We start from the raw sequence: 12,789 nt of genomic DNA, 5'->3' as shown, positions 1-12,789 counted from the left end.
CCAGGAGTTCTGGCACCATTGATGGATCATGCTATAGTGTTTTACATTCTGGTATTCCTTTTTCCGATGATCCTGTGCTTTAATGTCCTGTTTGCGTTAAGTTCAACTGTTGGTAACAAGGTCTTGTTACATAAAACTCTTACAAGGTTTAGTCTGTACGCTGGCTTCTGTATAACTGAACCATTGTTGGATACTGTTGAAGCTCTCTTCCTTCTTACACGGGTCATCGATATAATTGCTCTATATTTAAAGGGTGCAACTGGAATTGTTAGTTTGCTTATGCGCAGTCTTTCTTAAGTTGTGATGCGCTTCTTGGAAATGTGTGTGTTTTTCGGTTTAAAAAAAAAAAAAGGTCGTCACCCATTATTAGTACCCACCTATGTGGGTTTCTTATTGGAAGTGTTTCTTTTCTTCTTTTCATTTTGTGCGCGCGCCTGCTCTCGTCTTCCTAGGGTGTAAAGACTTGTCATGGCAAGCGATTCATTGAGGTACCATGTAGCAGCAAATCACAACAATGGACAATCAGCTTGCGGTATGTGTAATTTAAAGGCAGAGCGAAAGCCTAAATTACTAAGCGTTTGAATGATTTATCCTTCAGTTGTCGTTGATTGTCTTAAGAATAAGTATTCATTTCCTCCTTTTCAGTGTCACAGACGTTCATTGTATTATAATTTTCCTGCTTTCGGTGTTTGGAGATGTTCCTTGTATAATAAGGTAGAAAGGATAATGAAAAACAAATATAAAGGTTAAATAAGGCCTTTACTGAGGATTAAACCAGAGATTGAAACAATTAATGAGAAACCATGCATTTACTGATTACTTCACAGTTAACAGTGAAACTTCAACAATTGAGTGCATTCACATGTTTTTGAGTGTGTTTGAATGCTGCCGTTAGGTCGTCTCTGCTTCTTTATAAAAGATATATAGATACATTGTATTAGAGTGCGGTGGCGGTATCGGATAGGTCTATTAGGGTGCGGTGGCGGTATTGGATACTTAATACACTTTTCTAATATGCGGATATGGCTCGAACATGTGTGGATACGGGTACGGCTAGAAGTATTCTGAATGGTAAATATTTTGTTTTCTGGTCGGACACGGCTGAGACACATGGTGGCAATGATACGTTTTGGATACTTTCAGGATTAGTCGGGTTGATTTTATAATTATTTGAAGGGAAAAAAAAATTCAATGCAATCTAAAATATATGTTGTGTTAATTAGAAAAACAATATAAAATTTAAGAAAACAAAAATAACGTGTAGATCTAAATTTCAAATTAGTGAGTTATTTATGACTATATGGATAAAATGGCAAAAATATATATTACTTATATCTTCTTCTTCTGTTTTTTTTTTTTTCTTTTTTTTTTTTATTGTTGTATCCTGATGTCGGAGGTGGTGGTGGTGGTGTGATTGGGTTGTTAAGTGGTGATGACTGATATAGTGTATTGTATTTGGTATCTCAAAACAGAGAGGAGTAAAATATCGACTTCACTGCTTCACACCGACCTGCAACGGAGTTGATATGGTGGTATACACTCTTTTCCGGGAGCCAATCTTGATTCATCGAGAGTTGTGATTATGTTTTTTATTAACAGGAACAAACCAACTACAAAGGAAAAGAAGCATCAACGAATAGAGCATGTATCTGAGAGATGGAATAACAGACCACTCAAAGATAGATGACTTAAAGACCTGAAACAATGGTTAGCGATGAGAATTTACTTTTTATAACATAAAGATTTCATCATAGGAAAAATGATTCAGATAATACAAAACAACAAAAGAGAAACCAAATGAGATGTTTTCAACAGAGGAAAAATGATTGAACAACACTGGGTAAATACAAGCAAGCCATATTGTTTTCTATCATAGGAAAAATGATTCAACAAGCGGAGTAAAACAAACCATAGATGGCTAATACAAGCAAGCCATGTTGTTTTCATTTATTCAACAAGCTGAGTGAACAAACCATAGAGTGCGAAAGAAAGAGTCCCTGCGAAACTTCCAATAGACAGCAGTCTTCCAGAACCTGCCATTTGCACCCGTGCTAAGATTAAGAATGATGGCAACTATATCCAGATTAATGGCAAATATAAACCCAGGAAATAAAAATAAAAATAAAAAGACACAGCAACACAAGCAGGAAATTATGTGTACCTCAGTGACATGATATCCCAATGGATCCGAATCGAAGGGCTTCACAATTTCCTACCCCGTGAAATCCACCAAAAAAATCCATGGGCAGCATGGTCTTCAAGAAGCTGCCATTGCCACCACCCCTCTCGTGATCCAGGTTCATGGTAAGTATGTCCGGCCCAAAATCAAATTCCCTCTTCACAATATTGAGAATCTCCTCGTCGGAAATGGTGCCAGTCCCGTATGTGTCTACAGAAACAGACAAAGGTTCGGGAGCACCGATATCATCATAAACATCCACGCTGCTCCTGATTTGCGAAGTCACCACGCAACCACGACCTTCTTTCCATCGATTTGGAAACATTTTAGGCTAAATCATACACAATCAATCATTTATATATGTTTCTTTCTTTCGTTCAGATTGTGAAAGTGCTAACTCCACTCCATATTCTTCTTACGCAAGCAAGCCTAGGCTTTGTTTTAATTCCTTCGTTTTTAGGAGTGTAAAGAGAATTAGAATTGGATTAGGAAAGAGTTAGAATTGAACTAAATAAATCCCGAGTAGAATAGGATTATTATTTTAATTGGTAACTTATTTAGTTGACCCTCTTGTTATATATGTATATATAGTCAGAAAGAAGAGCGCTCATCAAGCCAACTTTTCCCCTTCCTGCATGAATCCTTCTACCGCTGAGAAAAGCGAAGCCATGATAAAACGAGTGAATCCTTGTGCTGCTGACAAGAGCGAAGCCATGATAAAACGAAGAAGAATGCGAAGAAATTCATATGGTGACACGCCATATGAAATCATACACATTATACTCTTGAGACTACCCGTCAAGTCTGTGTTGCGATTCAGGTGCGTTAGTAAATCATGGCTTGATGCAATTTCCGATCCCCAATTCGCGAGATCACGTCTCAATGAATCAATTAAGTTTGACCGTCAAAGTATCATCCGCTGGGGCTACAACGGACGTAATCACAAAAATTTCGACTCCATAGCCTATGACTGCAGTGATAATTCACAGCAAAAACTATGCTTTCCATTTAAGAAGTATAGGAAAGCTGCTGTATTGAGTTGTTCTTGTAATGGTTTAGTACTGTTGTTTCTGGACGACATATGTGTACTGTGGAATCCATCCACTGGAGCATACAAGAGGTTCTCACGTCCTCCTAAATATCACAATTATCCACCACGTGGATTTTGCTATGATTCTTTCCTGGATGATTACAAGGTGCTGTTTTTCCGTGCAAGAGATTTTGTGGTTTACAGTTTCAGAAGTCAATCCTGGACAGAGGCTAAGCACTTCCCTTATTTGGGTTATCGCAGTGGTTCTGGCGTTATTGTCAATGGAGTGTTACACATGGTTGCTTATAAAGACTTGATCAATAATAATGATAATAGAGAGTCGTCGACCTCTGCTAGAGTTGGACCTCCCTCTCCCGGTAGATTGGGCATGGTTGGAACCTCTGATCCACCAACTTTTATGTTCGGTGATTCCTACAAAGAACATCTCCTCGTTTCTTGCAATGCAAAACCCGTTACAAACCAATCTAAGAAGCAATATGGGTGTGTGATTGTTTACTTTGACACGGTGGATCACAAGTTCATGGAGATGCCATCACCAAATTGTATAAATGATGGAGATATGTTTGATTTGACGGTTTTGAAGGGATGCCTCAGTTTATATTTTAGTACCAGTGATATGAACTATTTTGAGGTGTGGACTATGGAGCAATATGGTGAGCATCATTCTTGGACCAAGTTAATTGTCATCCCACACTGGATACGTGAGAGACATATAAGTTCTTTGAAGCTATTGTGTGTTACCAAGGAAGGTAAAATTGTGATGATACTTGATGACAAAAAACTATTCATCTATAATCCTAAAAACAACACGTGCACTCCTCTTGGACAAACAGAGGTTGACGCTAGGCTACGGGCAGTTTCTATTGTGGATAGTTTGGTTTTTCCCATTCCAACACCTCAAGGAAAAGGAAAGAGTTAAAAACCTACAATTGTAAGGAAGTCCATCAAATAATTTCTATTTTTCTAGTTTGTAAGTTAATTCATGTCTTATGATTGTTATGTTTGATATTAGATATTGAAAGAAATATAAATTGTTCCTTTTGTATGGAAAAAAATGGCGTAATTGTTCTGTTTTGTTTTTGTTGTGTTAATTAATTACCATAATTAGAATGTATATTCCCAAACTTCATAATAATCAGCATCAAGGTACATAACAGTAACGCATTAGAGAATCGCACACTCTCAACGATTAATCATCATTGAAGCTCTCCACGAACTCAAAATATTCCGTTACAATTCTTTGTTCGACATAAGCAAGGCTACAAACATAATTGATGACAACTTGGATCCGCTACTGCCAACAATGAAACTGTAAGCTCCATCTGCCGTAGGTTGTGGACAACATGAAAGAATCATGCAAATTGATCTTGCAATTTTGCATAGAGCACTACCAGGAACAAGAACCGAATTTGAAGACGCCACAAATCTCAACAATAAGCAAAGTTTATCGTCACCATGTCTATTTCAGTATGACGCACCATAAAGCACCAAAGTTCCATAACAATCTCCCAGCAAAGGAAGTGAGGATGCAAGAAGTTTTCGAGCAAAAAGGATTCCATTTCACCCCAAGCTGGACTGGAATTGACTACAATCACTTACGTTTTCAGTGCATGCAGAATGTTAGAAAACATAGGCTCATAAGCTAATTCCGGGGTTTTATTAGAACCATATAATATAGGAACTCGCAAAGCAAGGACGGAAGAATACACCTCCTCGTCGATTAAAACATTAAAAAGCCATCTAAGCTTTCTAGTGATCCCTAGTATTACATCTTCTTCAAGATCAGCAGCACTTTTCAAAAAACTAAGAAATAAAGCAACCCGACCAAGCAATAATATTCTTGCTCCATGCATAGCATTACAATTAAAAGATAGATTGAAGTAGTCCTATAGTTACCATTCTGACCTCCAGGGATAATCATTAAATCACTCTCATCAATGAACAACCAGTCCAGAATTTGGAACTTGTGTTCCTGTTTCACTTGAGCTGAATTTAATAAAGAATTCAGTAAATGTAACGCTGTTGGCTCTAGAAGTTCTCCCAACAATTCACTAGCCGATTTCAGGAGTTCCCCTTCACTCACTCAGATTCTGAAAGTTGAGATCGTCAGGACACAGTGTTATTTTTGTTTTTTTAAATTTTATGTTGTTCTTCTAATTAACACAATATATTTTAGATTGTATTAAATTTCATTTTTTTTTTTTAAATAATTACAAAATCAACATCCTGAAAGTGTCCAAAACGTATCATTGCCGTATCCATGTCGTGTCTCAACCGTGTCTGACCAGAAAATAAAATATTTACTATTCAGAATACTTCTAGCCGTATCCAATACGTGTCCGAGCCATATCCGCATATTATAAAAGTTTCCAAGTATCCGATACCGCCACGGCACTCTAACAGAAGTATCTGGGCTTCCTAGACTGCATCTACATATCTTTTATAAAGAAGCAGAGACCTAAGGCAGCTTTCTGACACACTCAAAAACATGTGAATGCACTCAATTATTGAAGTTTCACTATTAATTGTGAAGTCATCAGCAAATGCATTGTTCTTATTAATTGTTTCAATCTCTGGTTTAGTAAAGGCCTTCTTTAACCTTTATATTTGTTTTTAATTATTCTTTCGACCTTATCATACAAGGAACATCTCCAACACCGAAAGCAGGAAAATTATAATACAATGAACATCTCTGACACCGAAAAGGAGGAAATGAATACTTATTCTCAAGACAAACAACGATAACTGGAGGATAAATCATTCAAACGCTTAATAATTTAGGCTTTCGCTCTGCCTTTAATTACACATACCGCAAGCTGATTGTTCATTGTTGTAATTTGCTGCTACATGGTACCTCAATGAATCTCTCTCCATGACAAGTCTTTACACCCTAGGAACACACAAAATGACCAAGAAGAAAAGAAACACTTCCAATAAGAAACCCACATAGGTGGGACTAATAATGGGTGACGGACCTTTTTCTTTTCAACCCAAAAACATGCACATTTCCAAAAAGCACAGTACTACAACTTAAGAAGACTGCACATAAGCAAACGAACAATTCCAGTTGCACCCTTTAAATATAGAGCAAGTATATTGATGACCTGTGTAAGAAGGAAGAGAGCTTCAACAGTATCCTACAATGGTTCAGTTATATAGTAGCCAACGTACAGACTAAACTTTGTAAAAGTTTATGTAACAAGACCTCGTTACCGACAGTTGAACTTATCGCAAGCAGGACTTTAAAGCACAGGATCATTGGAAAAAGGAGTACCAAAATGTAAAACACTATAGCATGATCCATCAATGGTGCCAGAACTCCTTGTTGCAGCTTCCCGGGCTATAGTGGGTATCACGGTGCCACCAGAATCACCATAAAGTATAAACAAACTAATTGTATCTTTCATATTTAGCATACCAGTCTCAGCTTTCAGCTACTAAGGTCATCCTTTGGATTTTGGCCTAGCGTATCCCAGATTGATTAGTTTTTCCACCAGCTTTTTCTCGGCATCCGCCTGAAAACCACCATAAGGAAAAAAGAGGCCAGACAATGTATTACAGCCAGGAACAAGAACATCCAACACGCTAAATTATGCATGCACCCAAACAAGTCTGATTGATGAAATCCACAATATCAAGGCAGTTTGTTAATAGCTAAACAACACAAAATATGGAATAAATAGAACTTACGAAAAAAAATATTTATGTAAATGTATATTGTTCATTTACGCATTGAGAGAGATAGATTAAACCTCAAGTATGGGGCTGTTTTTTGGAATGTTGCAAGCCAATATGACATTTAGACCAGTCTTCAAAACTGTGAGGACAGTTGCATGTCAGCCCATGGGCCCAAATAACATATTGTGATAGTAATTAATGCATATCACAATTCACCTAATCAACGAGCAATGCCAGATCCTGTATTATCAGAAGCTCCCCCAATTATGGAAGTAACACTAACTGTGTTTTTCTGTGCATAACCATTAAACTATAAGATGATGATGACTAATAAAATAACAATGACAGATGATTTCAACATTTGTAAGCAAGTACGGCAAGATTATCAACACATGGAGTTATTTATAATTCCCTCTCTAAATTATCAAAATTGAACTTTAGATATTGAATCTTTTGCTGAAATAATAGAAAATCTTATCCCAAAGAATCAACAATGAATGGCAGAAAAAATAGGAAGACCGGCATGATGTAGAAATTGCCAACTTACAGGTCTTGCCGGCAGAGCTGCATATAAATTTCCGAATTTGGCTGAGTTGCAACCGATCCATGCATATATCTACAAAAACAGCATAGTAAATAGAACCACCAGAGAGAAGAAAGCTAAAGAACGGACTAGAAAGTCCTTTTTTTAATCTGTGTTCAGAAGCATTGAGTAGTTTCCCATTTTCCTTTTTACTGAGTAATACTTTGTATCAGTTATGATATCATAGCAAGTAAAAAACAAAATGGTAAATAAATACAGTAATAAAAAATATATATATATTAGAAAACTGTGAGTTCTAATGTGCATCATGCTGATTTCTTTTGTTTGCACAAAGTTAGTTGCATTTAAAACAAATGCCTAATGTTCAGGGTGCCACGAGCGTTCTGAAAGTGACTTTTGACACACACACACCCAAAAAAATTGACAAGTTAAAGTTTATGTAACAAGACCTTGTTACCAACAGTTGTACTTATCGCGAGCAGGACTTTAAAGCACGGGATCATTGGAAAAAGGAGTACCAGAATGTAAAACACTATAGCATGATCCATCAATGGTGCCATAACTCCTTGTTGCAGCTTCCCGGGCTATAGTGGGTATCACAGTGCCAGCAGAATCACTATAAAGTATAAACAAACTAATTGTATCTTTCATATTTAGCATACCAGTCTAAGCTTTCAGCTACTTTCATCCTTTGGATTTTGACCTAGCGTATCCCAGATTGATTAGTTTTTCCACCAGCTTTTTCTCGGCATCTGCCTGAAAACCACCATAAGGAAAAAAGAGGCCAGACAAGGTATTACAGCCAGGAACAAGAACATCCAACACGCTAAATTACGCATGCACCCAAACAAGGCTGATTGATGAAATCCACAATATCAAGTCAGTTTGTTAATAGCTAAACATCACAAAATATGGAATAAATAGAACTTAAGAAATAAAATATTCATGTAAATGTATATTGTTCATATAAACATTGAGAGAGAGAGAGATTAAACCACACGCATGGGGCTGTTTTTTGGAATGTTGCAAGCCAATATGACATTTAGACCAGTCTTCAAAACTGTGAGTACAGTTGCATGTCAGCCCATGAACCCAAATAAAATATTGTGATAGTAATTAATGCGTATCACAATTTACCTAATCGACGAGCAATGCCAGATCCTGTATTATCAGAAGCTCCCCCAATTATGGAAGTAACACTAACTGTGTTTTTCTGCGCATAACCATTAAACTATAAGATGATGATGACTAATAAAATAACAATGACAGATGATTTGAATATTTGTAAGCAAGTATAGCAAGACTATCAACACATGGAGTTATTTATAATTCCCTCTCTAAATTATCAAAATTGAACTTTAGATATTGAATCTTTTGCTGAAATAATAGAAAATCTTATCCCAAAGAATCAACAATGAATGGCAGAAAAAATAGGAAGACCGGCATGATGTCGAAATTGTCAACTTACAGGTCTTGCCGGCAGAGCTGTATATAAATTTCCGAATTTGGCTGAGTTGCAACCGATCCATGCATATATCTACAAAAACAGCATAGTAAATAGAACCACCAGAGAGAAGAAAGCTAAAGAACGGACTAGAAAGTCTTTTTTTTAATCTGTGTTCAGAAGCATTGAGTAGTTTCCCATTTTCCTTTTTACGACTGAGTAATACTTTGTATCAGTTATGATATCATAGCAAGTAAAAAACAAAATGGTAAATAAATACAGTAAAAAAAAATAAAATTATATATTAGAAATTGTGAGTTCTAATGTGCATCATGCTGATTTCTTTTGTTTGCACAAGTTAGTTGCATTTAAAACAAATGCCTAATGTTCAGGGTGCCACGAGCATTCTGAAAGTGACTTTTGACACACACACACAAAAATAAAAATTGCCAAGTTAAAGTGACTTTTGACATGGTATCCTCAGAATAAGTGATTTTTCATATAGTGTCAACAGAATCATCTCCCACAGTCCAGAACACAGTTCCTGCCAGCATCAAGCAATATCTAGACACTTCGAATTTTAATAATCTCTCGGAAAAATGAAGTCAATTCAATTTGGCAACATTAACATAAAATCAAAAGCAAAAATCTAGAGCTTGAGAATCAATTTCACTTGATTCTTTATCTACTGTAAGCACATTGACAGTCCAAATCTAAAAAGATTGGTTAAAGTATATAATAATCCAGTGACAAAGTATGATAAATGCAAATTCACATAGGAAATAAAAGCTGCATATCATCTACATAATCACATAATCTCTAGTGGCTGACACAAAAACAGAAACACAAATTTGAACCTCAAATGATGACTACTTATATTGGGTAATTTTACTGCATCTGAACAATGCTTCGCATACACCACATCAATAATCTGTGTTTATCTGAAAGTAAATTACAACAACCCTCAGCAATTAAAATCAAGTAACAATAAGAGTGTTCCAACAATTGTGAAATGGGGTATCAAGTAAATTGCTTGAATCCGAATATAAACCAGAAAAAATCATTGAATAATCAAATTAATGGTTGTATAAGTGATGACACTGCAAACAAGTCATGAAAGGAAGGTTCGATGACGAAAACCAACCTGTTTTTGAAGACGTATGATCTGAAAGTGGAGAGTAACATTATCCGACGCTTCGGAAAAGCAGTTGATTTGCACACCACCTTCGTCATCTTCCTTGTTACTCTGGGAGCTTCCATTTGAAGATATTCCTCCATCGATTCCCAAACGGTCCATGCCGACAACAACATTAGCCGGCAATTCTTCTTCCTTTGAGGCAGAGCAGCTTGCATCTAACCCTCCCGGTGCCATTTCACGCAACACACACTATATGAGCTTGGAGCTCAACTGGAATGACTATTTAGAGAAATTAGATAATCATATTAGTTATATTAGTTAGATTTTTCATAAGCTAAAACTAAGGACTTACAAATTTAGGGTTAAAATTAAGGCTTACATAAATTATATGTATATATAATTTACTTATTTTTTTACGCAGAGAGTGGAGTGCAGAACAATCTTACCTGTTGAGAGTGATTGATTAAACTGGGAGATTGAATATGGTGGGTTTGCTACAGGGGCGAATGATTTTAGAAAGCTGAGTAAATCAAATTCTTTCCCTGAGAACTTCAAAATGAAAAGTGTAAGATTCAGAAGCTTAATCTCTTCATTTTTCGTACGGTTTTCTCACTAACCAAACAAAACGTATTGAAGAAGCACGCAAAACAGGAATAAAGAAAGAAAGAGAAGAAGAAGAACATACCGATATATGTCTCTCTATCAATCGCTTCACGAACAGAAACCTAGACTTCCTCAAAACCACCGGCTTTCCGGCACCTAGCCGGACACTGTAAGAACAGAGTGAAACAAGAGAATCAGAGGTGAAAGTGAAGATAAAATTGTGTGTGTATTAAATATGTATATGAAAGGTGAGAGTTACTTAACAGTTCATTCTGCTGAGAGCTAGGGTTTCGAATGTCTGTGTGCAGATCGGGAGAGAGATTAGCGAGACTTTGGTAAAGTGAGTCGTCAAAGGGTAATTTGGTCATCTCGAAAAAATTCATTACTTTGTAATAACCTTTTTAAGAGATTCCATTTCTCTGAAAATATGGAACTTAGATTCCACTGGTTTGTAAGTTGACCACAAAAAGTCTTTTTTTTTTTTTTTGAAATAATTTTCCCTTGATATCACCCAAGCATCTTTCGAGTTTAAATACTGATATTACAATCTCGATTTAATCTACTTACACATTTATAAATCTCGATTTAATCTACTTACACATTTATACAACGTTTATACAACGTGTAACTAGTTATATGTTTATACGTGTAAATATTGATATATGTATATATAAATTTGCCGAATTCTCGTATTGTGAGTGTGCGGGTGGTGGTGATAGTTGGGTTTAATAATGAGAGTATAATAATAATTTAATTAACTTGATATTTAAGAATAAATGAGATTAAAAAATTAGGGACAAAGTTGCTTTTTTATTATTATTATTTTTTTAATTAATGAAGATTATGATGGAAAAGTAAAAATGGACTTAAGTGATAATTATTTTCGAAAGATATTTGAGAGTGATATTTGACCAAACTTGGGGGGTGCCAATGAAATTAATCCAAATATATATTTAATATTGTTAGGAGCTTGTTTTCTTGTTATAAGTGTCCATTAATATATTAATATTTAATACTTTAGTAATTTAAAGTTGGGCCAACTTTTTTATTAGCCTAATTTGATAACATTGAGCTAGTTTGTTTTTATTTATTTATTTTTTTTATTTTTAACTTTACATAATAATAAAAGTGGCATAAACCGCTCCACCTATCAATTAGACGAAGTACATGGGAGCGGAGTTAGTATTTTATCTACTGGAGTATGGATGGGGATGATATACTAATTAGAAATTTATTCCGAAATAGGAGCGGAGTTGGTAAGATGAAAATTCTAACGGGGCAGAGTAGGGTTAAGCCAAACCTGTCCCAACTCCGCCTCGTTGTCATCCCTACTTCCATCAAACATAGCTAAGCGAAATCTAGGGTGAGGTTGGAGTGAAGTCCGGTCCGTCCTGAGTAGCAAATTAATATTTTCTTACTTCTGTAAGTACATTATTTCTTTATATATTCCCATTGCTTAATTAGTTGTTGATAGTTTGTACTTCCTCTATTCCAAAATTCTTGACCTATTTGGGGATCCAACTTTTTATGAATAATAAAATAAAATAAAATTTATAGCCAATTTTAACCCAGCCAAAAAAAAAAAGTATTTGGCACAATTTTTAATTATTAATTATAGGCAATTTTATTTGGCCACCTCTATTGATAATTCCTAAATTCGCCCTTTATAATACTCTATAAATAGTGCACTTATTTAGTCAAAAAGATAATTTGATAATGTTATAAAAAATAGAACATTCATTTTTTTTAATGTAACATGTATTTTGGGCCATTTCAAAATAGACTAATGGACAAGTATTTTGAAACGGAAGGAGTATTTTATTTGCCTTTCCATTTTCTACAATTTATATATATATATATATATATATATATATATATATATATATATATATATATCTATATTGCACTACAATTTATATCAAAGAGTACTAAAACTGCTCTTAAGGATATTAATTTTCATCAATGAATTTTTACTTTCTTACATTTTCTAATGCTAATGTTTTGCTCCTTTTTTCAATAATCAATCTACATATCCTTGGGACTATGAGTATCTTATTTGTTCATTTATTTTTGCAGCTGAATTTAGTTTTCATTTGTGTTACCATTTTTCATTACAACAAATTCAGATTCAAACGGGCTATCTTCCAACGTG

The 12,789-nt window shown here is 35.2% G+C and overlaps 2 protein-coding genes, 1 long non-coding RNA gene and 1 pseudogene across 9 annotated transcripts; 1 reads left to right on the top strand and 3 right to left on the bottom strand.

The window, feature by feature from the left end:
* Positions 1–1,788: 1,788 nt before the first annotated feature.
* On the bottom strand, positions 1,789–2,874 carry LOC132308796 (uncharacterized). Its single transcript, XR_009482481.1, has 2 exons — positions 2,162–2,874; positions 1,789–2,033 (listed from the first exon to the last, which is right to left on the bottom strand). It is a non-coding gene; the product is annotated as an uncharacterized LOC132308796 (long non-coding RNA).
* An 18-nt stretch (positions 2,875–2,892) lies between these two features.
* LOC132310021 (F-box/kelch-repeat protein At3g23880-like) lies at positions 2,893–4,149 on the top strand. The gene has a single exon (XM_059808262.1). It carries the CDS (start codon positions 2,893–2,895, stop codon positions 4,147–4,149), a length of 1,257 nt encoding a protein of 418 aa, XP_059664245.1.
* Positions 4,150–6,297: 2,148 nt separating this feature from the next.
* Positions 6,298–8,029, bottom strand: LOC132308795 (uncharacterized; annotated as a pseudogene).
* LOC132308794 (uncharacterized) lies at positions 7,456–10,983 on the bottom strand. Of its 7 annotated transcripts, none has more exons than XR_009482480.1 (9): positions 10,902–10,983; positions 10,720–10,804; positions 10,481–10,583; positions 10,041–10,313; positions 8,921–8,989; positions 8,590–8,665; positions 8,448–8,512; positions 7,902–8,208; positions 7,456–7,524 (listed from the first exon to the last, which is right to left on the bottom strand). XR_009482480.1 is itself a non-coding variant. In XM_059807015.1 (9 exons), the coding sequence occupies exons 4-8, from the start codon at positions 10,266–10,268 to the stop codon at positions 8,137–8,139; spliced, it is 510 nt and encodes a 169-aa protein (XP_059662998.1). In that variant the 5' UTR covers positions 10,269–10,313; positions 10,481–10,583; positions 10,720–10,804; positions 10,902–10,983; the 3' UTR covers positions 7,456–8,036; positions 8,115–8,136. The 7 variants fall into 7 exon arrangements, 6 of the variants coding, with proteins under 6 accessions (XP_059662998.1, XP_059662999.1, XP_059662996.1 ...); XM_059807015.1 differs by having other exon boundaries at positions 7,456–8,036; positions 8,115–8,208; XM_059807016.1 differs by having other exon boundaries at positions 8,115–8,208.
* Positions 10,984–12,789: the final 1,806 nt, after the last annotated feature.

The sequence above is a fragment of the Cornus florida genome, unplaced genomic scaffold (genome assembly GCF_030987335.1).
Source record: "Cornus florida cultivar Cherokee Brave unplaced genomic scaffold, ASM3098733v1 CherokeeBrave_3.0.0_Hap2_Chr05, whole genome shotgun sequence".
In the NCBI taxonomy this organism is placed as follows: Eukaryota; Viridiplantae; Streptophyta; class Magnoliopsida; order Cornales; family Cornaceae; genus Cornus; species Cornus florida.
The sequence above is the reverse complement of the archived record's forward strand: the minus strand, read 5'-3'. Positions and strand labels throughout refer to the sequence as shown.